This window comes from Oreochromis niloticus, linkage group LG6, assembly GCF_001858045.2.
Source record: "Oreochromis niloticus isolate F11D_XX linkage group LG6, O_niloticus_UMD_NMBU, whole genome shotgun sequence".
In the NCBI taxonomy this organism is placed as follows: domain Eukaryota; kingdom Metazoa; phylum Chordata; class Actinopteri; order Cichliformes; family Cichlidae; genus Oreochromis; species Oreochromis niloticus.
Window position 1 is genome coordinate 19221500 of NC_031971.2, and position 25362 is coordinate 19246861.

General features: G+C 36.8%; 2 protein-coding genes across 2 annotated transcripts; both read left to right on the plus strand.

Annotated features, from left to right (window-relative positions):
• Positions 1-591: 591 nt before the first annotated feature.
• Positions 592-19953, plus strand: gucy1b1 (guanylate cyclase 1 soluble subunit beta 1). Its single transcript, XM_005457022.4, has 13 exons — positions 592-725; positions 1054-1127; positions 3610-3710; positions 3832-3950; positions 7283-7480; positions 8554-8784; positions 8949-9065; positions 11211-11344; positions 13053-13250; positions 14429-14666; positions 15325-15465; positions 17856-18010; positions 18244-19953. The coding sequence occupies exons 1-13, from the start codon at positions 723-725 to the stop codon at positions 18368-18370; spliced, it is 1836 nt and encodes a 611-aa protein (XP_005457079.1). The 5' UTR covers positions 592-722; the 3' UTR covers positions 18371-19953.
• Positions 19954-24141: 4188 nt separating this feature from the next.
• Positions 24142-25282, plus strand: fabp2 (fatty acid binding protein 2, intestinal). The gene is made up of 4 exons (XM_003452249.4): positions 24142-24276; positions 24471-24643; positions 24869-24976; positions 25103-25282. The coding sequence occupies exons 1-4, from the start codon at positions 24210-24212 to the stop codon at positions 25151-25153; spliced, it is 399 nt and encodes a 132-aa protein (XP_003452297.1). The 5' UTR covers positions 24142-24209; the 3' UTR covers positions 25154-25282.
• The last annotated feature ends 80 nt before the right edge of the window (positions 25283-25362 follow it).

Sequence of the window (25362 nt, forward strand, 5' to 3'; positions counted from 1 at the left end):
TGTAAAGTGAGGACCATTTTAAAAATAAGACCATGAAAGAAATGAATCTGGATGTGTGTGTAGCTGCAGAAAGAATGAACACAACCCTGATGTGTGCTAGACAGGTTAAAATACTAACACCTTTATAAAATACAGAGTTATTAGGAAGTATTTTGCTATAGGCAAAACTTATTATTCTTAATCTTAATATTAATAATGTTAATATTTCTTTACTTATAGCCTTTGTTTAGTAGAAACATTAATGCATGACCTTTATTTTGAAAAAGAAAAGTAGGTCTGTTTTAAAGATATTTATATATAGTTGTGGTTCCAGGTGTATCACCTGGGTACTTCTACTCCTAATATCAATAATAAAGCCTGTTATCCCGTATAGTTTTTCAAAATGACGATTTTAGGTAAGTGTAAATGACAAACTGTCAACATGTGTATCAGAATATATTACCAGGGCATTACGGTTGAACGCTCTTAGCAGAAACTATGTACGGAGAGTGCAGGTTGACCAGCATCACTTGGGCAAGAGCAGCTTCATTGCCATTGGTCAAAGTCTGCTTACGTAACGCCATTGCCGATCTGTTATTGGACAGTCTAGCTGTCAGTAAGAAGCTGACTGAAAAACGGGAGCTGGACCCAGAGACAGTCAGCATCTGTACCAAACGATGAAGATTTTGCTGGATTCTAATAATTTTGCTCAAAAATAAAGAAAACGAGAAACAGCGGACATCATGGTAAGTGTTTAGCATTAATATTTCCGATTGTGTTTGAATACTAATTAAATAAGCAGCATTTTCCACCCGAAACGGTGTATTTGCGGTTGTCGTTTCCTGTTGGAATACCGCTATGTAGCGTTTTTTACAATAATATCCATGATTATCCTCCTATTAAAATATATTAACAGGTGGACAGAACGTACATGAGCATAAAAGTTCATAAAAGGTTTAAGAATATTGAATGTAATAAGCATATTTAAATTTATACATATATTTTTTTTTTAAGAAAATTGCGTTCGTTCCATGAAATATAACTCACGTTGCTCGTGTTTTTGAAAATTTACAGTATGGTTTTGTGAATCACGCCCTGGAGCTCCTCGTTTTGAGGAATTACGGTCCGGAAGTGTGGGAAGACATCAAGTGAGTTTCAGGATGTGTTTACTATTCAGCCATGTTGGTATCAAAGGTTACACTGTAGCAACTCAGACCACAACAAGGACACAGGCCAGGCCTAATGTATACTGTACAGCCAGCAGCATACACTGCCACAGTGTTACCAGCAGAACAGATTAACTTGATTAACCTCCACCCTCTGTAGGCTCATGTAGGTTCAACACCAAAAGTAGTTGACAAAATGTCATTATATTATTTTTTTTAAAAATTTGTTATTTTTTCCCCATTATGGTTGTAATTGTAACAAGTCCTGCAATAAATATGCAGTACAGACCTGAAAAAACTTGTTTGATGAAGTAACCTACTGAGAAATGCAAAAACTTGTCATTCTCCATTCAAAATCTTGCTTATGTAAAAATATGCATAAATAATCACCAATATCAAGTAAATTCAAGTACTAATTATGTATAATATTTGTCTATATTTGAATATGTTATCTAATTGCTACCTATATGTGGTTATATTTAAAGTAAAAATGTAATCTTACTTTTTTCATAGAACTGGTTGAGCTCTGGAACTATAATCATAATTGCTGTTTACTGTTTAGATTATCCACTTCACTAGTGGAGTTTAACATGTTTTTTAAATAATTCCTCTTCTCTAAATCCATCTGCCATTTCTTGCTTTAAATAAGCATTTCTTATCAGGTTCTTCTATTCAGGCCTAGTAAGTTCACTTTAATTATAATTAAAATGTTATTAGTCACTGAATAAAAAGTCTTTTTTACCAGAATGTAACTAAGTGAATGTGTTAATTCTGTTAATTTTTTTTTTTTTTTTTTTTGCAGAAAAAGCTGCAATATCTTTTTGTGATGTTTTTATATTTTTTCAAAGAAAAACTGCAAGTACACCCCCTTTGGACAAAACATGATGACTTAACAGTTGGAGAATCACTAAAGATGCAACTGGAAACATTGCAAAAGATCAGCATTAACCAGACAGTACAACCGCGCAGTGTCACATCAAAAGACAGGAAACTTTATTGCTAAACAGTAACCAAATAAACAATAAGCAGAAGACATTCTGCAATAACAACAACAATAACAACAGAATAAATAAAGATAAAAATAAAACCAGTATAAAAATAACTATAAACTATAAGTATAAAAGAGTGTTCTTTTGTCATGTCTAGAAAGTGAAGATGCAAAGTAGTGGATGGAGTTGGCAAACAACACTATGATAACATTGTGAACAAACTGATAAGTGGGACTCGACCAGCTCTAATATGACAATATGACAATCTGATTGGTGCTGCTGTGAACATAGTGGCTTTAGCTGACAAATGAAAGTGCTGTTTGCAGGTTTCTGCCAGTGAAACCTTGTTTAAGAAAGAGACGCAGTGTTTGATTTAGTGGGATTTGAAACTAAAGCATTCGAGCTGATACTGAGAGCAATATCAAGTAAGCTTATTATCTCATTTTAGACTGAGGTGGTTTTCGAGGCAGTTGCCTCTTAATATGTTTAATATGGACACTAAAGATTGACAAGGATACAGCACTAAAACTAACGAATCCTTTGTTTATTCATATAGAGTAAAGTATAATTCAAATGTGCTCCAATTGCCAAAACCCCGTAAAATAAAATATTTTACACTATATGAGGTTTAGGTTTAATCAACTTTAGGTTTAGTCTTAATGAGTCCTTTCCCCAGAATAATGGCCATTTTTTTCAGCTGTTGAAATATTTGGCTTAAAGTGAAGTTTATTTTTCATCTGTAGTCTTCTATGCCCTATGCATGACCCTGTGAGCAGCAGCTGCCTTTTGTAAATGTTTTCAGAGTGGTCATTTTCCAGCCACCACAAAAAAACATGCTGCAGCACAGCATGTTACGGCTCAGGGTTATATGTTACATCTCCAAATGTAACTCACTGTTACTCAGTGCTCAATTTATCAGGTTCCGTCATGTGCTTTTTTAAAGGTTTTCACGAACTGAGTTATTTATATCCGAATTCTTACTTTTTAAAAGCTCGGTATGTTTTTCCAGCTGTGACACATTATGATAAAATTGTGGTTGCTGGTCAGGTCTGTAAATCATTCTTGTTTACTCAGTTAAATTTTTGCAATCAGAAACTCATTAAGCTTTCTGACAATTTTGTGAAAATTGGATTTTCTAAGATATAAATAGCAAAATGTACTCAGGAGCTTGGAGTGCATTGTATCAAAGGACCTGCAGTAGATCTAAACCTGATTAGCTATCTCTGCTTGTTCAGCAGTGCAATTCACACAAGGATTTCAAAGCAATATCAAAAGGTTTTTTTTAAATGTTTCCAGCTGAATATATATCAAGAAAGACGACCAAACCGTTGGTGTCGAGTTGTTGGTGTAAACAGAAAAGCAATTGCAAAAAAAGCCAAAGCTATTGGTTCCCTGAACAAGTTGCCTACGAGACTGTTTACTTCTGCTGTGACATTTGCTGTAGCTTGTGAGTAACAGCTTCCCTTTGTTTTCAGGAGGGAGGCTCAGCTTGATATTGAGGGCCAGTTCCTCGTTAGAATCATATATGAGGATGCCAAAACATATGATCTCGTTGCAGCTGCAAGCAAAGTTCTTAGTAAGTAACAGCACGACTTTAAATCCATGGATATGAAAAAAATTTAATTTGATGTAGAATACAAATGATGCTTTAGCAGACATTTGCCCGATTTTAATAAGCTTTTTGTTTTGTTTTGCAGAAGTTGATGCGGGAGAAATCTTGCAGATGTTTGGCAAGATGTTTTTTGAATTTTGCCAGGAGTCAGGATATGACACCATCTTACGCGTGCTGGGCTCAAACGTTCGTGAATTCCTGCAGGTAGATTCTTTCCCTTTGCCTTTAGGAGCGAACTACAGATGAAAGGAGGTTTTATTCATCACACTGAGTTTTAACCTGTGAAAACATTTGTATGATATTTTCTGCTGAGTTTTGGAGGGTTCTTAGGCCGGAGATTTGAGGCTTTTTAACAGAAAGCCAGACTTAACACACTGTGGCTGTAGAGTTTGAAAGACACAAAAATTTACTGAGCACAAAATATGTTATGTTGTAATATATCATTTTTTTTTAGCTTAAAGTTCAGCTGGATATGTTACGTTGCATAAATCAGCTTTGGGTGTCCCGTGAAAACACCGGCTTGTTGTAAATCGGTCGTTTCATACTGATAAATACCGTTTGTTCGGGGAGTAGGCGAGATTTGTAAGATTCCACTTTTGCAGTAAATTTAAAAAATAATGTTATACTGTAAAACAAAGAAGAATTTCACATTGTGCAGCTGCATTCTGCTGCTAGAAATCAGCAAACGTAAAGGCCTCAAGTTAAGTAAACACTTATAGCACAGTACTCTGCAAAAGTCTTGGGCCATCCCTCAGTTCTGTATATTGTAATAGTAAAATAGGAAACAGGTGTAGCAATTTATTGAAAGATGTGCAAACATAAATGGAAATACTGTATAAATACAACTTGAAAGTTAGTATTTGCTATGACCAGGTTTATTTTTTAACACAGCCTGAACTCTCTGAGGCAGCCAGTCTTAAAAAAGTAGTCTTCAGTAATAGTTATTTAGGCTTTTTGAAGGACATTCAAAACTCTTCTTTGAAAGTTAGAAGCCTTTTGTTTCATGGCACAGCATCCATCACAGATCACTGTAGACAGTCACTGTGTAAGCCCTGTTGCCACTGATTTTCAGTTCTTTCTCCCTGTTTTCATTCCTTAACAATGACTTCTTAACAGGCTCCCTTCCAGTGACACTTCAGCGAACAGTAGATTGACATCTCTCAGGTCCTGTGTCAGGTCTTTAATAAATTGTTTCCTATTTCTGAAAGACATGGCTTTCAGATAACATTCAACTGCTGTAGATAATTTTTAGGTCTGCCATTTCTTCTTTTGTCCTCGACTTGTCCAGTTTTTTGAGATACCCCAAGTTTTCAGCTTAGCTTGAATCCCCTTGATGGAGCAAAAATACTATTTTATAGCTGTTGTTTTTTTTTGTGGTTTTTGGTTTTTTATCCAAAAAAGTAACTTTAAAGCTAGGGCTGCAATGATTCGTCAGCGTAATCAATCAAGTCGACTATAAAAATTTGTCAACGCGGAATTTTATTTTCACGTCATATACTAATACCACCTAAATGTGTTTTTGTAACTGCAATACACTACAGGAAGCCATGGGGGCAGTATCGTCGGTATCGTCTGCCAAGACTGCACTCAGTACTGGCGAAGAATAACGTAGTGCGACCCGCTAAACAGGAGGATAAAAGAAAATGGAAGCAAAGATTAAAAAAAAAAGTGAACACATTTCACATAAAACAAACAAAGTTAAATGCAGACTGTGCAAAACAGAGCTTTCCTTCCACTACAGCACTACTGCAGTGCACGTCAAAAATGATTGTGGGAATTTAAGCTGTTATAAATGACTTGTTGACCAAAAACTGTTACAAATAGGTCAATCATATCTCTCATGAAGAATATCAAGTAATTTAGAGCCAGAAATAACATTTCTAATACAAAGTAGATGCTGCAATCAGTTTTTGGCAAAGTGACTTTTATATATCCGTTATTTATCCTGGTAAAAAGTGTCATTGACATTAAAAACGTGGTTTTCAAGCGAGATCTAGCCAAGAGGGCAGCTGAAATTGTTAGATATATAACATCACAGTTCTATAAACTTACTTGAAGAGACCTGTTCACTACAGTCTATTTACTAATATATGTAAAGATATTAGATGCAAAAAAACACCCAAAGTTAAGTTAGTGCATCGTGTTGTTTCCATGTTTATGTGAATGTTTGTACAGTGATGCTTATGTTAGCTTACCTATTGGAAACTTCTCAGGATGATGGTTGCTCTTGTTTAAATACTAGTAACACTTTAATTTGTATTATTTCATATTTTTATTTATTTTATTTTTATTCTGACAGTCCTATTGAGTAATGTTAAAAATACATTTGATTATTTTCAAATTTATATGTTTCCTGGGTCATTATTTTAATTTGCTGTGGGACGAGACCACAGGGTGACATTCACAGGTGTGCAGACTAGAGCAGGTGAGCTTAGAACAGGAGGTTTGCCCAGGAAATGGAGATAAGACTTATCGACTAATTGAAGAAAAATTGGCAGATTAGTCGACTACCAAAATAATCTTTAGTTGCAGTCCTATTTGAAACACCTTCAGAAAGCCTGAGGAACTATCAGTCAAGACCACTTTAAAATTTACAAGAAAGTCTGGCTGCCCGGGAGCAAAATATAAAGAAATGAAGGTTGGCTCGAGTGTTTTGCACAGCACTGTTCTTTAATAAAAGGAACAATTTCTCACTGTGCAGCCGCATTCTGTTGTCAGAAATCAGCAAACTTAAGCAATGCCAGTATTCCTTTAAAAGACTTCAAAACCTCTAGAAAGAGTAGATATTTCAGTGAAACAGTGATGCTCTAATTATAGTTTAGGCTGTGTGAAGTCAGATACTTAAAAGAAAGCAAGGTCAAAGCGAAAACAGTCGCTGGGTTATTAGATTTCAGTTTATTACAGTAGGAAGGGTAACAGTGCTGTGTACAACAGGATGATAGAAGACATCATCCACGAGCTTTCCATCCCATGTTCAGTTATTACTAAAATGTATAATCAGCTGTGACAAAATATGCTGATAATAATACTTCTCAGTAAATTGGTGTGCTAGGATGATTATGATGTAGTGCCCTTCATTTTGCATTAAGTTTGTTAGGATTTTTTAATCATATTCATTCAGATTAAGTCGCACTCTGTGAAACAAGCCTATTTTCACCCTGCATAGAAACGAGCCTATCCCTTCATAGTTTGTAAGACATCTGTTTGTACAGCTGGTTCTTGCATGAGGCCCGCAGTCTGCATTTTCACAAAAAACAAGTAGAGGAGGAGCAGCACTTCAAAGGGCAGAAGCAAATCGTGATCTGGGGGAGTGCAGCTTCTTTGTGTAGGTGTATATGTGTTTTCTTTTTAGTAGTGATCACATGATGCGAAGTTAAAGACAACTTACTGCTGTCATATGTGGTCTAATGAGGTTTTATGGTGAACACCCAGCTGAGCTTTTAATTTTTTTATTCACCTTTTGAACTTCTTCTATTTGCACAACATAGAGGGTCGTGTTACAATCGACATATGTTTTCTTTGATTTGAATTTTCAGAATCTGGATGCTCTCCACGATCACCTGGGCACCATTTATCCCGGGATGAGGGCTCCCTCGTTTCGCTGCACCGATGCAGAGAAAGGAAACAATCTGATTCTTCACTATTACTCGGAGAGAGAAGGCCTGCAAGACATAGTGATTGGCATCATTAAAACCGTCGCTCAGCAAATCCACGGAACAGAGATAGAGATGAAGGTCTCCTTTGTTGTTTTTGTTACCTTTTTGTGCACCGTGAAACCCTCGGCTCTTTGGCTCACTCTGTCACTGCTAATGAACGGATATGACTTCTTCTCGCTCCCCTTTAATTTATGGTACAATATTCAAAGGAGCTCTTGTGTCCCTGCGTTGCATTGTGTCAGAATGTGTAAGTCTGTGTCACACAATATAAGTGGCGAGGCTGTAACGTGAAGATTAAACAACAGAAACTTCTCAAATACCCAAATAGGAACGCTGTGACAGCTGCAGTTGAGTAGTGAGTTTTTGGATAATGTCTGTGAGTCACAGGATATTTTTAGATCTAAGATATAGAGTCTCTAGCATAGAGACGGTGGGAATCTTTCAAGGAGTTTTATTCTTGCTCCTCATTTTTTTTAAACTTTTCTCTCACTGTGGCTGAACCAAAAATGACTTCTGATGAGGGAATAGAAGTACAAGCCACATTTAAAATGTTAACCAGGCTAATCTCAGTAGCACTAAATTAAAATTTTCTAACAAACCGGCATTAAAAACTGTTACACTTATTTTTTTTAATTGTAGGCCACCCAAAGCCTCAGCCTTAACCTGTACCAAAATCTGCAGCACGTTATTCCCCTCAGACGTCTACTGTGTTTAGATTGAGCTTTTCCTCTTCATTCAGTCGGTGACATTTTCTACCAAACTTAATCATATTGTACAGACAGGATAATATCTTTCAGCAATTCTATAATGAAAGCACAGAAAATGGCAGACGCTCCAAATGTGACACACAATTTCTGGAAATATTAGCCAGTGTTGCTGTGGCAACAGGGTGCAGAGACACCAGGTTGACGTCAGCATGCCTTATGCCCATAAAGCCACAGGACTCTGTCATTATTACCCGCCTAATTCTATATAATAAATGCGAAATTAACATTGGTATTATTGGTATTAGGTTTATGAAATGAAAATTGCAACGTTAAGGTTCAGATTTCTCTTTAAGGCCATCATAGTGATCTAATGATGTGCAACAAAGTTAGTCTTGCATCAGTGTCGTCAATATGTTATCAATTGATTAACTTCACGTGCTGCAGATGATCCAACCCAAAAGTGAGGAGTGTGACCACATCAAATTTCTGATTGAGGAGAAGGAGTCTGAGGAAGAGGCGTTCTACGAAGATCTCGATGGCTTTGAAGAGAACGGCACGCAGGAGACTCGAATCAGCCCGTACACATTTTGCAAGGCCTTCCCATTCCACCTCATGTTTGACAAGGACCTGATGCTCACACAGTGTGGGAACGCCATTTACCGAGTCCTGCCACAGGTCTGCATTCACATTCAGTTTTCCCAAACTCAGAATTTCAAGAAATTAGCAAATAATTATGTTTTAAATATTTGTTTTTTTCTTTTATTATCAATAATAATGCTGTAGTTTAATATAAAGAATAAATTCCATGTTACTAACATATGGATATTTTTATCATATAGCTCCAGCCGGGTACCTGTATCCTTCCTTCAGTTTTTTCTTTGGTACGTCCTCACATTGACTTCAGCTTTCATGGCATCCTTTCCCACATCAACACTGTCTTCGTTCTTCGTAGCAAGGTATGTATGAGACACAACGCCGTGTTTGTAAGAGTGCTTTTGGCTTTTATGTATTAGTTTAGCAGAGGAAATAGATCAATAAAATACATGAAAGTCTAATTAATTAAAATGCGGTTTGAAGGAATGTGTTAACACTGTGTTAATATTCATAAGGTCACTGATATTTTTAGAAGCTCAATAAAATTTGATGCTGTGGAGCTCAATGAAAAAAAATATAAAGGAGAAGAAAATTGTTGCCATGCAGGGAGCACTGAGCATATAAACAAATATATAGATATAAATAAAAATGTAAATAGAAATAACATGTAAATTCGAGAGTAAAGAGTGAGTATACCATGTCTATATTCTAAGGTTTTAGGTATCAGAACATAACTAAGATAATATGGTCCCTAGCCAGGTTTAGTTGTTGGGTAAATACAACCTCAGATAAATAACATCACCTGACCTTTTACATATATTATTTATTTACAAAAAACTAAACCAGAATGCAGAAATAGTGTGATAAAGTAAGTGTACCCGTGCTGCTTTCATAGTAATTAAGAGGGTTAAGTAGCAGTCAGGTACTGATGATCAAATTCACTTGATTAATTGTTTGTCAGCAAATGAGAGCAAAAGTAGAAGTTGTGGCTCTTTGCTGTTATGGAGCATTCAGGTGTGTGTTAACATAGTGCCCAGCAGGAAAGTCATTAGAAATGATCTCAGAGAAGCAAATGCTGTTGCTCATAACTCTGGGAAGGGATTTCTGGTCATTTCCAAACACTCTAAAAACCATCATTTAGCAGTGAGAAAGATTATTCACAAGTGGAAAACATTCAAGACAGTTCCCAATCTTCCCAGGAGTGGACTTTCCAGCTTATTCACCCTGAGGTCAGACCATGGAATGCTCAGAGAAACTGCAGAAAAAACCAAGAGCTACAACTCAAACTCTACCGGCTTCAGTTTGCATGTTTAATGTTAAAGTTCATGACAGGTCAGTTAGAAAAAGACTGAATAAGTACGAGTTGTCTGGAAGGGTTGCCAAGAGAAAGCCTCTTCTCTCTGAAGAGAAATGACTTTTAGCTTAAATATGCAAAGTTGCATCTGTACAAACCACAAGACCTCTGGAACAATGTCCATCTCCAAGTTAGGTGAAAACCAACAAAACACCTAAATCACCAACTGCCAAACATGGTGGTGATGATTGGGGCTTGTTTTGTAGCCATAGGATCTTGGCACCTTTGAGGCACCATTGGGTCGACCATGAACTCCTCTGTAATCCGAAGTATTCTAGAATCAAATGTGAGTCAGCCTGCCCAACAGCTCAAGCTTGCAACCTCAAATAATGATCCACACAGCAGCAAATCTACATCAGAGTGGCTGAAAAAGAAAAGAATGAAGATGTTGCAATGACCCAGTAAAGGTCTAAGTCTAGACCCCAATCTGACTGAAATGCTATTATTGGATCTTAAGAGAGCTGTCCATAAATGAATCTAAATCTACCACATCATTGAGTGTACTTATTTGTCACTCACTGTTTTATATCAGTTTTTGTTAAATCAGTGATGACAAAATTTATAGAGGCTATACAGTTACTGTACAGTTTTATAATGCTTATGTTTATGCATAGAGCAGAGGGTCATGCAGCACAGTTAGAAATATACCTTTGTTGATTTTCAGAATAGACAAAAAGTTGTGGGAGAAACGGAGAAAAGACTGAGCAGAAAGGTGAAGCTAATTTTATGAGCACAGAGGTCAGTGTGAAGTCAAATGAAAAGTCACAAGGTAAAGATAGAGCAAGAATAGAAAATAGTTTCAAATTTAAAATTTGTGTGGTCTGGTTTCTCATGGGATGGTAGCTGCAGGGCCCGGCCGTTATACTCAGCTAGATTAGATTAATTGTGACAAGACTGATCCTCGACGCTCTGCCACTCTTGGGGCATAAGCTACATGGCTACGTAAGCCCTGACAACAAAAGAAGAGTTTACATTTTTTTTCTTTACACAATAAAATCAAAATTAATTTCATGTAATGAGTGCTGAAAAATGTAACATTTACAATGAAAAGCCAGATTTTAAAATAAAGTGCAAGCTAAACTGACACTCAGTTTGGAAGCAGATTTTGAGACGAACGCATGAAATATTCATAAGAGGGATGTAATCCTGACAGGAGGGCCTGCTGAATGTGGAGACTGTAGAGAATGAGGACGAGCTGACGGGGGTGGAGATCAGCTGTCTGAGACTGAAAGGACAGATGATTTATTTGCCAGAGGCTGAGAACATCCTTTTTCTTTGCTCACCCAGGTAAGCCATCAGTTGCAGAAGCCTTGACTGAATATGCACACCAGGAAAATTTTACTTTTACCCACAGAATGAGAATGCTCAGATTTCAGGTGAAGACATCTTGAAATCTAAAGGTCCAAGGTTTTGACTTATAGCAGAGTATAATCTATCTCTGTAAATGCAGAAATACGACAAACCAATATTTGAAATGAAGCAGATTTTTTTTAAAGGAAGTGTTTTGTTCACTATTAACTGCTCGTATGCATGAAGGTTACTTACAATGTGCTTTTCTTTCTGTGTTTTTTGTTTCCAACCAAAATATACGAAACTAATTTCCATTTTTAAACCTGTAATACTACATGATAGTGTTGGAAAAAACTATACAGTTCTGCAAATTACAGTGAGCTGAGACAAACCAGGATATATAGTCTAACCATAATCTAACACAGCTAATATAACACAGGTGAAGTGGATGCTACTTTGAATCAGAGCTGCTGTCAGAAGGAGTCTATTACAGCGTTAATGGTGGTACTCTGTCTAAGTCCTCCTCCAGATATTCACTGATGATATACTGTTGGACATCTGTATTAATGTTTTTCGTTGTGCATTTAGCATTTCTTATCTGCAGCTGGCGATGCTTATGCTGATGCTAGATGCACTGAGACAAATTAGGTCCCTTCAAACAGCCAGAGTGTTTAAACGCCAAAGTTAACTGGAGAATCTGAGAATAATGGACATAGTGGTCATATGCAAACATTAAAGATTGCAAAAATCACACTTCAGGCAAAAAAAGAAGTTCACCAGAGTCATCAAAAACATCAGTTAGCAAAAACCAAGGGGACAATTATGTGTTTTCACTGTGCTGTATGGGCTCATGAAGTTTAGCAATGCTATATATGGTGGTTTGACACCCCTGGTCTAGATGACTACAAGGCTTATCTTTTAACAGTGTATATTGTAGCATAGTAAGTATTATGAGTAAAATGTCTGTGTAGTTAATTAGAGCAAGAAAATGATTGATGAAAAGTAGAAGAGATATCAACAGAAGATCTCTTTTGGATTTACTTGTAATTTAGATCTGTTATAATTTCACTAATGAAAATGAGGTTATTTTTTCCATGTAGTTACACACTCTGTTAATCAAGCAATTACCCAGAATACTCAGAAGTGTTTTCCTCTTGGCCTTTTGGAAATGACAATGGGCAGGTAGATCGCCAGAGTGTGACCTCCGTTATCCTCTGTAGCTCTTACGTAACCAGTCAGAAATGTTTGGTAAACTGTTCCATCCAGGAGATGGCAGGGTTAAAATGATCTTGTCCCCTTACATTGAAGGCAGTTTGCAGATTTTGGGTTGAGTGTTTTCACTAAAGGTTGTTGCCTTGGAGGACATTCACTGCTACTGAATGAAAACGAGATGCATCCTGACCAGAAAAGATCTGAACAGCACAGCGTCTGACCTCACCAGACAAAAAGCAGCTTTTATCTGGAAACATTACAGTACTCTCAGCCCTCACAAGAGGATGATGATTTCACTGCTCATGCCTCATTTTTTATGCCCTGTATAATTTATAACACCTCTTGATATGAACAAGAACAGCAAGTTTTTTTTTCTACCAAAGACACAAATCAGACGTTTCTAGCACTTTCACTCTGCAAAAATCTCTCATAATTTATGACTCTCACTTTTTTTGCCCTCTCTTTGTTGACCTGTTCCTACTTTTCTGGTTAGTGTTATGAACTTGGACGATCTTACACGGAGGGGACTCTACCTAAGTGACATCCCGCTGCATGACGCCACGCGCGACCTGGTGCTGCTGGGCGAGCAGTTTCGTGAGGAGTACAAACTGACCCAAGAGCTGGAAATCTTGACGGATCGCCTCCAGCACACACTCCGAGCCCTGGAGGACGAAAAGAAAAAGACAGATAGGTTTGACTGTTTTTGTATTTTCATTAAAGTAGTCTTTAATTTAGGCTAAACCAAGTACAGTGTGGGGTCAGATACCACCAATTCTCAATCAGTTTTTTCACATTATAATGTAGCTATTATATGCAGCTTTCCCCCATGCTGTCTCGCTCCCTCATTTTTTCAGTTTATTTCAACAAAGGAAAGTATTAAATGTTGTCATTTACATTTTCTAATTATGTCATCATCTGTAGGTTGTATGTAGTATCCAAATTCACTACTATAAATCTGTAATAGCACTGTCATGATTCATTTGCTAGGAAAAAAATGATTAAAAAAAAAGATTGTTTATTATCAGTCTTGAGTAGGGAGATAAAGAGAAGCCTTAACCAGTTTTCCCTTTTAAGGGCAAACCACTGACAATACAGAAAGACACAGGTCTCAGTACAATAAAGTTGCATTAAGGATGTATGATAGCAGGGCAAGCAGGGGCTGATATTTACCTAAGCTTCTCTTCAGTCCCTGTCAGAAAAAGGCCTGCCATTGTATTTTGTCACAGCAGTGGGTGACAGCTGGAGATGAGCACAAGGGTGGAGTGTGATCTTTATTAAGAGCGCTGTAGCAGTTTATCTTCTCTTAGGAAAAGACTTTCACTCTCCCACTGGATTCCCACGTTATTATTCTGACCATTCTCTGGACTCAGACTGCCTCGGGCTCCAGACATTGATTTGAATTCATGGCTTCTCTAAATTTTAAGAGAACTGCTGCTGCACTGTTGTTGCCTTTTTAGATGCTACATCACTCTTTATTTTTGCTTCTTTTTAACTTAGAGGTACAAGGCTGTGCATAAAATATTAACTATTTTAGATTTAAATATATGTATTTACGTACACGGTGTATAGATATATATATATATATACAATTTTTTCATGAATACATTTTAGAGTTTGCCATCTCTATGCATCATTCATCCTAAGATTATGATGCATCAAGGAATGTATTTTGCTTTTAAGAGGCAGCCATGATCTAACCAGTTACCATAGAAACACCACCCTCCTTTCTGAAAGCAGCTTCCATAGCAAAATGACCAAAAGGTGGTGTCTGTGCAAACAAAATGCTGATCCAAAGGACGGACTTCAGCCCGGCGTCCCCAGCACCACCGTGCTCTCGCTCAGAATGTTCATTTCTCTTCTCCTACTCAGATTGCTCTATTCTGTCCTGCCGCCATCTGTTGCCAATGAGCTGCGACACAAACGCCCGGTGCCGGCAAAGCGCTATGACAACGTGACCATCCTCTTTAGTGGCATTGTCGGTTTCAACGCTTTCTGCAGCAAGCACGCCTCAGCCGAAGGAGCCATCAAGATCGTCAACCTGCTCAACGATGTTTACACACGCTTTGACATTTTGACAGACTCTCGGAAGAACCCTTATGTATACAAGGTCAGAAGCAGGAACTTTACCATCATGTAATATTGCATACTGGTGTAAATTTGTGGTCAATAAAAAGGCCAGAAAGGAGGAAGTTTTGCTTCTACTCTGGAGGTCTGGTTCTGCAGCTTTAATGCACTAAGCTGCTGAATAATATTATGCAATTATGCACATGCAACTCAGTTACAGGGTATTTATATCAGTTAACTTAGGGTAGTACCAACTTCTAAACAGGGTGTAGTTTTACAATGGCACTGCACCATTTTATAGGCCTCGTGCAACAGATTTACTCTCCAGGCTTTCAGACAAGAATGCACTTTAAGAAGTCAAACAGTCCTCTTCCACGAGATTGGCTTCAGGCACTGGGTCACCAAAAAAAGTAATATTTACTCTACAAGCTGAATGGCTAGGTGGTCCAGGGGTTTTAACAGGGCTTAAAGAGTCCCTGAATGTCTTAAAGCTGATGTAAGTGTTTGAGTGTTTATCTCAGGGTGTTTCAGTTTATTTCTGGCTGCACAGCACATTGGAACACCCCCCAACCCCCGTTGCACAGTGGGAACAAGTCATTCTACATAAAGCAAAAGTAAATAGAAGCAGAAAAGAAAAAAGAAGTCATGACATCACTCATGTGGAGAATAAGAAAATGTTTTGGTTTATTTTCTTTATACAGGTGGAAACAGTCGGTGATAAGTACATGACGGTTAGTGGCCTGCCCGAGCCGTGCACACACCACGCAAAGTCGATCTGCCACCTTGCTCTCGACATGATGGAGATTGCTGGACAAGTGAAAGTGGATGATGAACCAGTGCAGGTGTGAGATGAATCTCAGGTTTCAGAATAAAACATTTCTGCATATTATACTTCATTATCTGTGTGGAATTGAATTGCCACTAAATGTGAGCTGAGCAACTTTTTATACTGTACTTTTGCTTGACCCTAAATAATACATGTTGCTGCTGAGAAAATTAGCAGGATATATTTATTTTTCTATAGTTTTAGCTGCTTCCCACACTGATAGATTATAGGCGTGCCTGTAGAGATCTCCTCAAACACTCTTGCCCACCATGTTACAAAAATTGTGAGGTGTGTAACTGGCCTAAACCACACCAGAGCGCAGCAAAGCTGTCACTTTTGTTGTGCCTTAAGGCAGTAATGGCGAGTGTAATCTTTAGGTCTCGCTCACTGATCACAATTATCAACGATGAATCATCACAAGTGAATCAAAGTGTGTTTATGATTTGATTTTAAAACAATTGTTTTTAATAAGAATAATTTCTCCCGAATTTGGGAAGTTAATGCATGTGATAGGAAAGATTCCCTGTATTAGTCCTGGTTTGATTGAGTAGCAAAGGAAAATGTGAAGGTGTAGGAAACATTACCTCCACCCGCTGAAGCTCAGTGTGGCTGTAGTATATTTCTGTCTAGTCTAAAGCCGGTTCAGATGTCGTTCAAATTTATTTGTGGTGGCAGAGAATCAACACACTCAGTCACTCACTGTGGACAGTTTACTGTGGACCTGTCAGCTCCAAGACTTTTATAGTTAACAAAAGCAAAATTAAAAACTAACACTAGATGTGGAAAAAAAACCTCAAATTAAAAATAGACTTTTGAAAAACAACTGAAATGAACTTTGAAAACTAAACTACAAAGTGGATATAGAGGAAACGTGCTTAGTTTGAGAGTTTGAGAGTTTGGAAAAAATCTTATTATAACTTTGATGGATGTGTTTATTGAGACTTTGGATGACTATGAGACTGTAAGTCAAGTGCTTTCAAAAAATTATGTGTTTTTATTATAACACCTGTACTGATTTTCTTAGATCTTGCCTCTGAGACGTCTTCCATACATGAATTAATTAAGTAAAAAGACTAAAATATACTATTATAAACTGAAAAAAAAAATGAAACTGGAAAAAAACACTCTGGAAACTAACTAAAACTAAACTTAATTTTTAAAAAAAGTACAAATGAAATGAAATAGAGAAATTAATTAGAAAATGCAAAACTATAACTCCATTCCATTTTTACATACAGGCTGTAACAGTTAAGAACGTAACAGTGCACAGAGGATTTAAAAAAAAAAAAAATTAAATAGACCAAAAAACGGACTAACTGGAAAATAATGTCATTGCATGTATTTCATCTTGTCTCTCTAACATGTCTGTTATATAGCTGTTGGATTATCTCTGTGTGGTGATGCGCGCTGAGTGTCTAACTGTTTTCCTTCACATTTAATTATTTTTCAGCTTCTAAGCGCTCCATCTGTTATTTTGGCACAGATGATTTTTTGGAGCACTGTCGGCTTTCTAATATTAGTTTGAAAATTCTCATATTAGAGTGCCATATTAATGTGTCAGGCATTTACTCTATTAAACTTAATATATAAACACATTTTTATTTTAGAATAATTATACCTGCGCATCTGGGAATGTATTTTCGTGCTGAAGTAATGAGCAATGAGAAGTTGTTTAAGTGAGTGCTGGAGATTGTTATTGTATCAATGACTGTTGAGACTTAACTTTGGAAAATCGTGTCTGGTTAACAAAAGACTGTTTATTTTCAGACATGGCACTGGCTAAAGAGGGGCCTGGCTTAGTAGCAGAAACAGACTCAAATCATTTCACGATCCTGCGGCTTAAAATAGATTCTCATTTGTCCCAAACACTCCTGGCATGTTCATGCTCTGATGGCAGCATGTGCTGAAGTGCCTATAAGATTAAGTGTATATATTAGTCTCTTGATTGCCGAGGATTTCTTTTGGAACTGTTTACTGCAAATTTGAAACTACAAGGAAATTTAAATTTTGTGCATGGAGACATCCCAGGCAAAGTCAACCTTATATTTACCAACCAAATGTCAGTCGATGGCTTTAAGAATCTGTGCCAACACACAACTTGCAATTTATTTCTATAAAGCATAAATTATTCATTCAAGTCCTCGAGTTATCATGTACACGGGATTTAAAGTAGGAAATTTTGTTTACATAGTTATTAAGTAAATAAATAAGGTGTGTTGTGTGCTGTTTTACAAATAAATGTACAGCAAATAACTAATGATCTGTGCTGCAGAGATGTATTTAAAGTTAAGTTTGCAAATTTAACAAGAAACAGGAATGTCTTTAGATAACTGCAGCATTTATTTTGCTTTGGTTAAAGTGTAAACATGCACTTCGATCACATGTTTTCTTCTCTTTTCTTTCCAGATTACCATTGGGATCCACACAGGAGAGGTGGTGACTGGGGTCATTGGGCAGAGGATGCCCAGATATTGCCTTTTTGGAAATACAGTCAACCTCACAAGCCGTACAGAGACGACTGGTGAAAAAGGAAAAATAAACGTATCTGAATATACGTACCGGTGAGCAGCAGCGTCTCCTTATTTTTCAGGATCAGTTGTACTGCTAGAATTTTTTTTATTCTTTTGAAGTGATAAATTAGAGAGCTTTCCAACAATATAAAGTGGAACTTTTAAGAAAATACCAATTAATAGACATAAAACATGAAGTATATACAAGGAAAAACAAACCTAGTTACTGTGGATGTGAGCATGGCAAGTGTGCAGCTTGTGTGATATGTAGCGTTGTATTGCAGGTGTTTGCAGTCTGCCGAGAATGCCGACCCTCAGTTTCATCTGGAGTATCGGGGCCCGGTCACCATGAAAGGAAAGAAGGAGCCAATGAAGGTGTGGTTTCTTTCCAGGAAGCCCACAGACGGTTAAGGATCATCGAAGGATTGCATTAATGCGGTCATGTCCCGTCACATTTTGACACAGGGACGGGTTGGATCAGGTGACACATATGCAGATATTTTTATTATGATGAAACACAGTTGTCTATCCGAACACCCGCCTCTCTCTACGTACCCATGGTCTGCCATTACCTCACTACATTTTATAGCTGTGCAGCGTTTCATCGAGAGGTCCGTGATACAGTATTTGGTGCAGTCAAGTTTGCTACGTTTGATACATACAAAGTGGTGTATTAGACTACACACTAAAGGTTTTAATAAACAAAACAGTTTCCATTTATTGATTTTTTTTATTTCAGTTTCCATTTTTGTCTGCCGTGTTTGTGTAGTGTGAAGCGTGCCAAAAAAAGACAATTTATAGCCAAATTAAGTAATTTCAGAATATACTTTATTTTATTATCATCATATTAAATTTTACAGTTATAGAATATATGAATTGTAAGAAAAATTTGACTAATTAGTTTAATGAAAATGACAGTAGAGCTTACATTATTGTCCTTGTTCACCAAATGTGAGAATTTATAGTTTTACACTGAATATATTACACTGGCTTCAAGATTATTATAACTCGATATTATTATATATATAAAATACTGATGTCAAATCTTTGTCATAAAAACTACTGTGCCAACTACATTCATATACAGTATTACATTACAAAGACTTGCTTGTATTTTTAAGAGCCACAAATCATAAAGCATTTGAGCCATTAGTTCTTTTCATGTACCCATCACTTAACTATTAAAATACCCTTAGTATTAAAAGCACTTAACACTATTTTATATATTTATGTTACCTCTGTACACATTGCACAATCACTTCATGTCTGCTTAAATGATATTGAATGCTATTTTCAGTTCTACTGTATGTTACTGAGATAGAGCTACATATTTATTGTGTCATGTTATTTTGTATTTATTCCTTTTTTGAGAAAAGAACTGTTATTACTTTTAGAAATGAAAAAAAGAAAACATATGGTAAATTTAGCTATGTATGACACTACTTTGTGCCTCCATCACATGTTGGATTAATCTCACTTGAGTATATGTACTGTACGGTTTTTCAACATATTTTCCAAATTCACTATTAATAAACTAAACACAGTGTCCTCCGAGGTTTAATGTGTGACAACAAACAGGTGCCTCTTGTGTTATAAGAGTGCATTTCTGTGCTTGTAGGACATCTTGTTTTATCTGGTGTTTATTTTGGAGGTAACTAATAAATAATGTGGACTAGTGTGGATTACTTGATATAGATATTTTATTTTGTACTGCATAGATTTTTTATATATCAATCAGGAGATTTAGACTGAACCATGTAGCTGTTTAAGTATTTTATGGTCTTTATTTTTGACCAAAGGCTGAAGTATGGCACACAAAAAAATAGTCTTACAAGTATGTTTATGTTTTTTTTTTTTACAAGCGCTCCCTCTAGTGGTGTTTCAGAAAATTGCAGCCCTTTTCTGTGGTAATGGACACATACAGTACTGTGCAAAAGTCTTGAGCCACCCCTTTTCTTTAAAATATTTTGCTTTTTGAAGGTCTTTAATTCAGACAGTGGCTGCTTTTCACTCATTTTCAGTCCAGTCCTTGTACCTGAACGTTTTCAGAGGAATGCTTTTTTTTTCGATTTGTCAACGCTGAGCTATGAATCATTCAAGCATAAAAAAGCACCTAACTCAAGCGACGAACCACTGTGGTGTTTTGTTTTGTTTTTTTTACAAATTGCATCTTTAGGGATTTTATTACAAGCAGCCTTTTGCAGCCAGTGTGGTAACACACTGCCATTGTAGTAAAAGCATACCTGGATAGAAAAACACACAATAGAACATTATTAGTCACAGATTAGCCTCTCCATAGTCTGGATCTCAACATTACTGACACAGTGTGGGATCACCTCGAGAAAGAACAAAATAAAGTGGACTTTCATTCACATTAGAAGTGTACAAACTCAGTTTTTGCCTTATATACAGCATTTCCATGTATGTTTTCACGTTTCAATAACTCACTGCAATCGCTGTTTCCCATTTCCCAACAAAAGCTATAAAGGAATGGCTCAAGACATTTACACATTACTCTACCTTCAAAATCAGGTAAATTGTTTTATGTGTCTCTTGTCCTGCTTATCCATTCAGAATAAACTTTCTATTGCGATACAATACAAAAAAAATTTGGTCAAGACAATTTTCTTTAAATAACCAAATGTGAATTTTGCTTAAAATGAGATTCTTACTCTCATATGTAAGAGGCTGATGGGGTCTTGGGCTGGCAGGCAGAGAATGTGGACACCCAAGTTTCTGAATGTGATAACTCGAAAATGAAGCAATGTAGGTGTTTCAAATTGATACCACGTGTATGTACTAAAAATCTCAGATGTAAATGCAATAACTTGACATGATGTAGGATTTTGAAATTGATACCATAGGTATCAATAGGCATCCTGTCTATGGTGTACCCAACCTCTCGCCCTAAGGTAGCTGGGATAGACTCCAGCCCTCCCCCTGCAACCCTGATAAGGATAAGCAGAAGAGAATGGATGGACGAATGGATGAGCGGTACCACTGGCATAGGCAAGTATCTTTCAAATTACAGGTATCGTCCTTAAATCTAATTTAGAATGTGGACCTATCAACCAATCCCTTGATGAATACCAAATGGGCCCAACCTTAAAATATATAGTCTTGTTGAATGAAATGCTCTTAATTATCTTTAAAAGCCTCAACAAAATGACGGGAGCTTGCTACCTACAGCTAACCCCAGTGTTTAGGTGCACCTTGTTCTCCTAGAAAATTTTAGAGACTGTGGAAAACTCTAAATAACTATTCAAAGACACATTTACCATGTTGCTTCTATGGTTGTTTTCAAGCAATGCAACAGAAGCTAATACTAGCAGCTAATGGTAAAGTAAGGGAGATTAGGGAGTAAACCTGTAGCTAAAAAGTCTGTGTAGGTTCTCAGTCATCCAGGCCATTCCAGTCTAAGGAGACTGAAAATGTGGCAACTGGACTTGTTTAAGGTTTTTTTTTTCAAGATGTTTTACCTCTCATCCAAAGAGCCAGTTGTGTTTAATTAGATACCAGATATTGGAAAAAGGTAAACTGGATTTTCATTTCACTTTCCTGAGGTAATATAGCATTTTAATGTTTCACCCAGTGACCACAGCTGTAGTAAATAGTTACAATGACTCCCTCATCAAATGGAGCACTAAGGAACTTAAACAGAGGCATCATCTGCATCAGTTCTACTATAGACTGTGATCAGCGTTAAGGGGTCTGGCCATGACAACAGTCTGGTCAGTGAGCCACTCTGGAGAATTAATAAGCTGTTAAGAGTCTTGCTCAAGTCTCTTTCACTGTTATTAAAGAGTGAGGGACAAGTGCTCTTATCTTCTGTACCCAAATTTATCTTGCTAGGTCAAGGACCAGCATGGAACCGCATTATCACGAGCTTGCTTGTAAACTTCTGGTAGCACAACAAATGTTAAACAGTTAGGTCCATAAAGTTTTGGAGTTAATGACCCAATGTTTGGAATTTTGCCTTCGTACACCAAAACAGTGGATTTTAAATCAAACAAGACCCTCAGCTTTAATCCCAAGGGTTTCGCATGAATTGTTTAGGAACACAGAACTAATTTTTAAAGGCTCAAAATTCATTGAACAAACAAACATCAAGATTTAAAGTTCAAGATTGTTTTTCATATTTCAATGAAAATCCTTTACAGTCAATGACTGCCTGAAGTCCCGACCATATGGTCATCACCAAATGCTATGCTTACCCTCTTGAGATGCTCTGCCAGGCATTTACTGCAGCCCCATTCAGTTACACCCTATTGTAAATCCTCGGTAGTTACATTAATGAAACCGTCTTATGATTGTAGACTTTGACAAATACATGCGAAGTTCCTAGAGGGTGTTCTTGGTTAGACCTCTTCCATGGTCTTCCAGGCCATTTGATCTTGCTGCAAGTGCATTTCTCCTAATTTTTTTTTATATCTTTCTGATATATTTATTTAGGTTTTAAGCCTACTGATGGCCTTCTTCACCTACATTTCTTTAAGCCTCATATCAATTCTGCCAGTGCAACAATAACTAAAATAAGCTCAACACTTGGAATCAACTCCAGATCTTTTGCCTGCTTAGTTTGTCATGGGATAATGAGTAAACAGCCCATGTCTGACCATAAAAACTCCTTGGCAATCAATTGTCCAATTACATTACATATTGATTGCCTGATTTAAAAGTCACTGTGGTAAAGTACGCAGACAAAATTATGAAAAATGCGTCACTGTCCAAAAACCTACGCACCTGACTGTACTTGGATGGATTTGAAAAAGACGGTAAGTTTGTTATCAGCATTTGTTTAGTATTTACTAAAATGGAGTTCACCGAATCACTAATTCAACCCTTTCAGTCTATGGTCTCATTTGTCACGTGCTTTTACGACTTATACTACAACCTGCACAAACCTCAAATGATATAATTATGTTATAAAGAGTGTCCACCAGACTTGATCAACTATGGCTCCAGCTCACCTGTGAATTTCATCACAGCAGTCTTGGTAGAAAGGTCTTTTGTCTGATAAGATGCAGTATTATTGAGGTGGGAGTGAAGGTCAGGCAAAGGTCTCTTGTGACACATAGAATGACAAGAAACTTTGATGAGAGAGAAGACATGCTCTACATGTTTTATTCATCCCATTCATCCACTTGGTTAGGTATAGGTTAAAATATTTTTAATGCATATTTTAGCATTTGTTTTCTTTCTGTTAAACTTAAATATTTCAATTTTAATAGTGCAGTTAGTTGTGGGTTAGTTAATAGTTTCATGTTTTTGATGCCCTGAAATTAAATTAAATTAAATTAAATTAAATTAAATTAAATTAAATTAAATTAAATTAAATTAAATTAAATTAAATTAAATTAAATTTCCGTGGTAATTTAATTACATAAAATTACTAGATGGTGGTAGACAAGCAGAAAAAGACGACCGTAGTGATAGATGTAGCGATACCAAATGATATATATATCATTTATATCATTATATTATGTAGATATATATATATATATATATATATCATTATATAATATATATAACCTTATATAAGGTTATATACATGGTTTTATGATGGTTTAATGACTCAAAAAAAATATTTTTTTCTTTTGTTTTGTATAACATTAACTTTAGATGTCAAAGGTCTGGTTTATTAGCAATGGGCAATTAAGGACAAAGGTATCCCATATAATCAAGTATAATGATCACCTCTGTATTGGAAGAAAGAAATTACAACTAGTACACCGATGCAGTATCTTGGATGAATGATAAGATTAAACCTGCATTAGCTACATACAGATTTGTAAGAGTGCACATGTGCAATGGATCTGTAGTAATAGTAAAACAGATTTACAGTTTTAAAGTAAAAAAATTCAAATATATTCCTCTTGTACCAAATAGTGCAGGCTTAAATGGTGCAGTTCTGCACTGAATATGATTAGTGGTTAAGCTGTGACCAACACTTTTGGCAAACAGATTCAGGATGACGTGGCTATTAACCATTCAAAATTGTTGTATAGAGCGCTTTGAGTGCTCCAGTACAGTAGAGAAGCGCTCTATAAGCTTGAGTCCATTTACCATTTAACTATTCACTGTCACACAGTTAGGATATTACCTTGGAAAAAAAATTATGAGCTTTAAACGGCCACATCAGCAATCAGATAGATGACGAGATAGGAGGGTGTGTGGTTTAAAAGGAGCGGCAGAGTTTGAAAAGGGCACTCCTTGCTGCAGAGTCCTCCAGCTCACCCTCACCGCCACCATGACTTTCAACGGCACTTGGAAAGTTACTCGAAATGAGAACTATGACAAATTCATGGAAAAAATGGGTGAGTGCTGGAGCTGTCTTGTAAATCTTCATTTTTTTCTTAAATAAAGATGCATTAATGCCTAAGTATAATCTTTGCACCAAACTGATAGTCATGCATTTTTTTGTGACTGCATTATAAGTGATTAGCCTTTAGACAGGAAAAACGTCCTGACATTGTTCAATCTATTGTGACCTTATTGTGTCTATCCACAGGAGTTAACATGGTGAAGAGGAAGCTGGCTGCTCACGACAACCTCAAGATTACCATCACGCAGGAGGGAGACAAGTTTAACGTCAAGGAGAGCAGCACTTTCCGAAGCATCGAAATTGACTTTACTCTCGGAGTTACCTTTGAGTACGCCCTTGCAGACGGAACAGAACTATCAGTAAGTTAAAGTGGCTCCTGGTTTCACTCACTTTAGACTTTCAACCTTTGAGTCCCTGTTAGCTAAATCAACAATCCATACATCAAGCGTCGACTTTGCCCTTTGTTCACTACCGCAACCATAAAACTGTCAAACAGCCAAGTCAGCTTTGGACTTCTGCACAATATCCCCTCCTTGCCTGTTCTCTATTTCATTAATTTCCTCATCATTGGTTTCAACTCTCAGGGTGCGTGGACCTTGGAGGGAGACACGTTGAAGGGAATTTTCAAGAGAAAGGACAACGGAAAAGAGCTGACGACAACCAGAATAGTTCAAGGAGATGAACTCATACAGGCAAGACAGAGTTCCTACAAATGCATAAAAAATAGAGATTATACATTCAGAAATATAAATACTTATCCCGACATAGAAACTGTGAAGTTAAATAACAACTGTATTTGATTAATCTTTCTTCAACAGAGTTACAGCTACGAAGGTGTGGATGCAAAGAGGATTTTCAAGAGGAGTTAGACCAAATCCATCTAAAGAACCGAAGTGAAATATTTTCAGGGTTGCATACAGTTTTGTGTCAAGTCATCAACAACATGTAATTCATCATATTTTGATAGCTGCATTAATAAAGTCACAACTGCCTATTAATTTGTGTGCTTGTTTCCTCTGCTTTTCCTCTGTCCAAATGATATTCTGTGGAAGCTCGTGCAAAGTTAAACACACACACA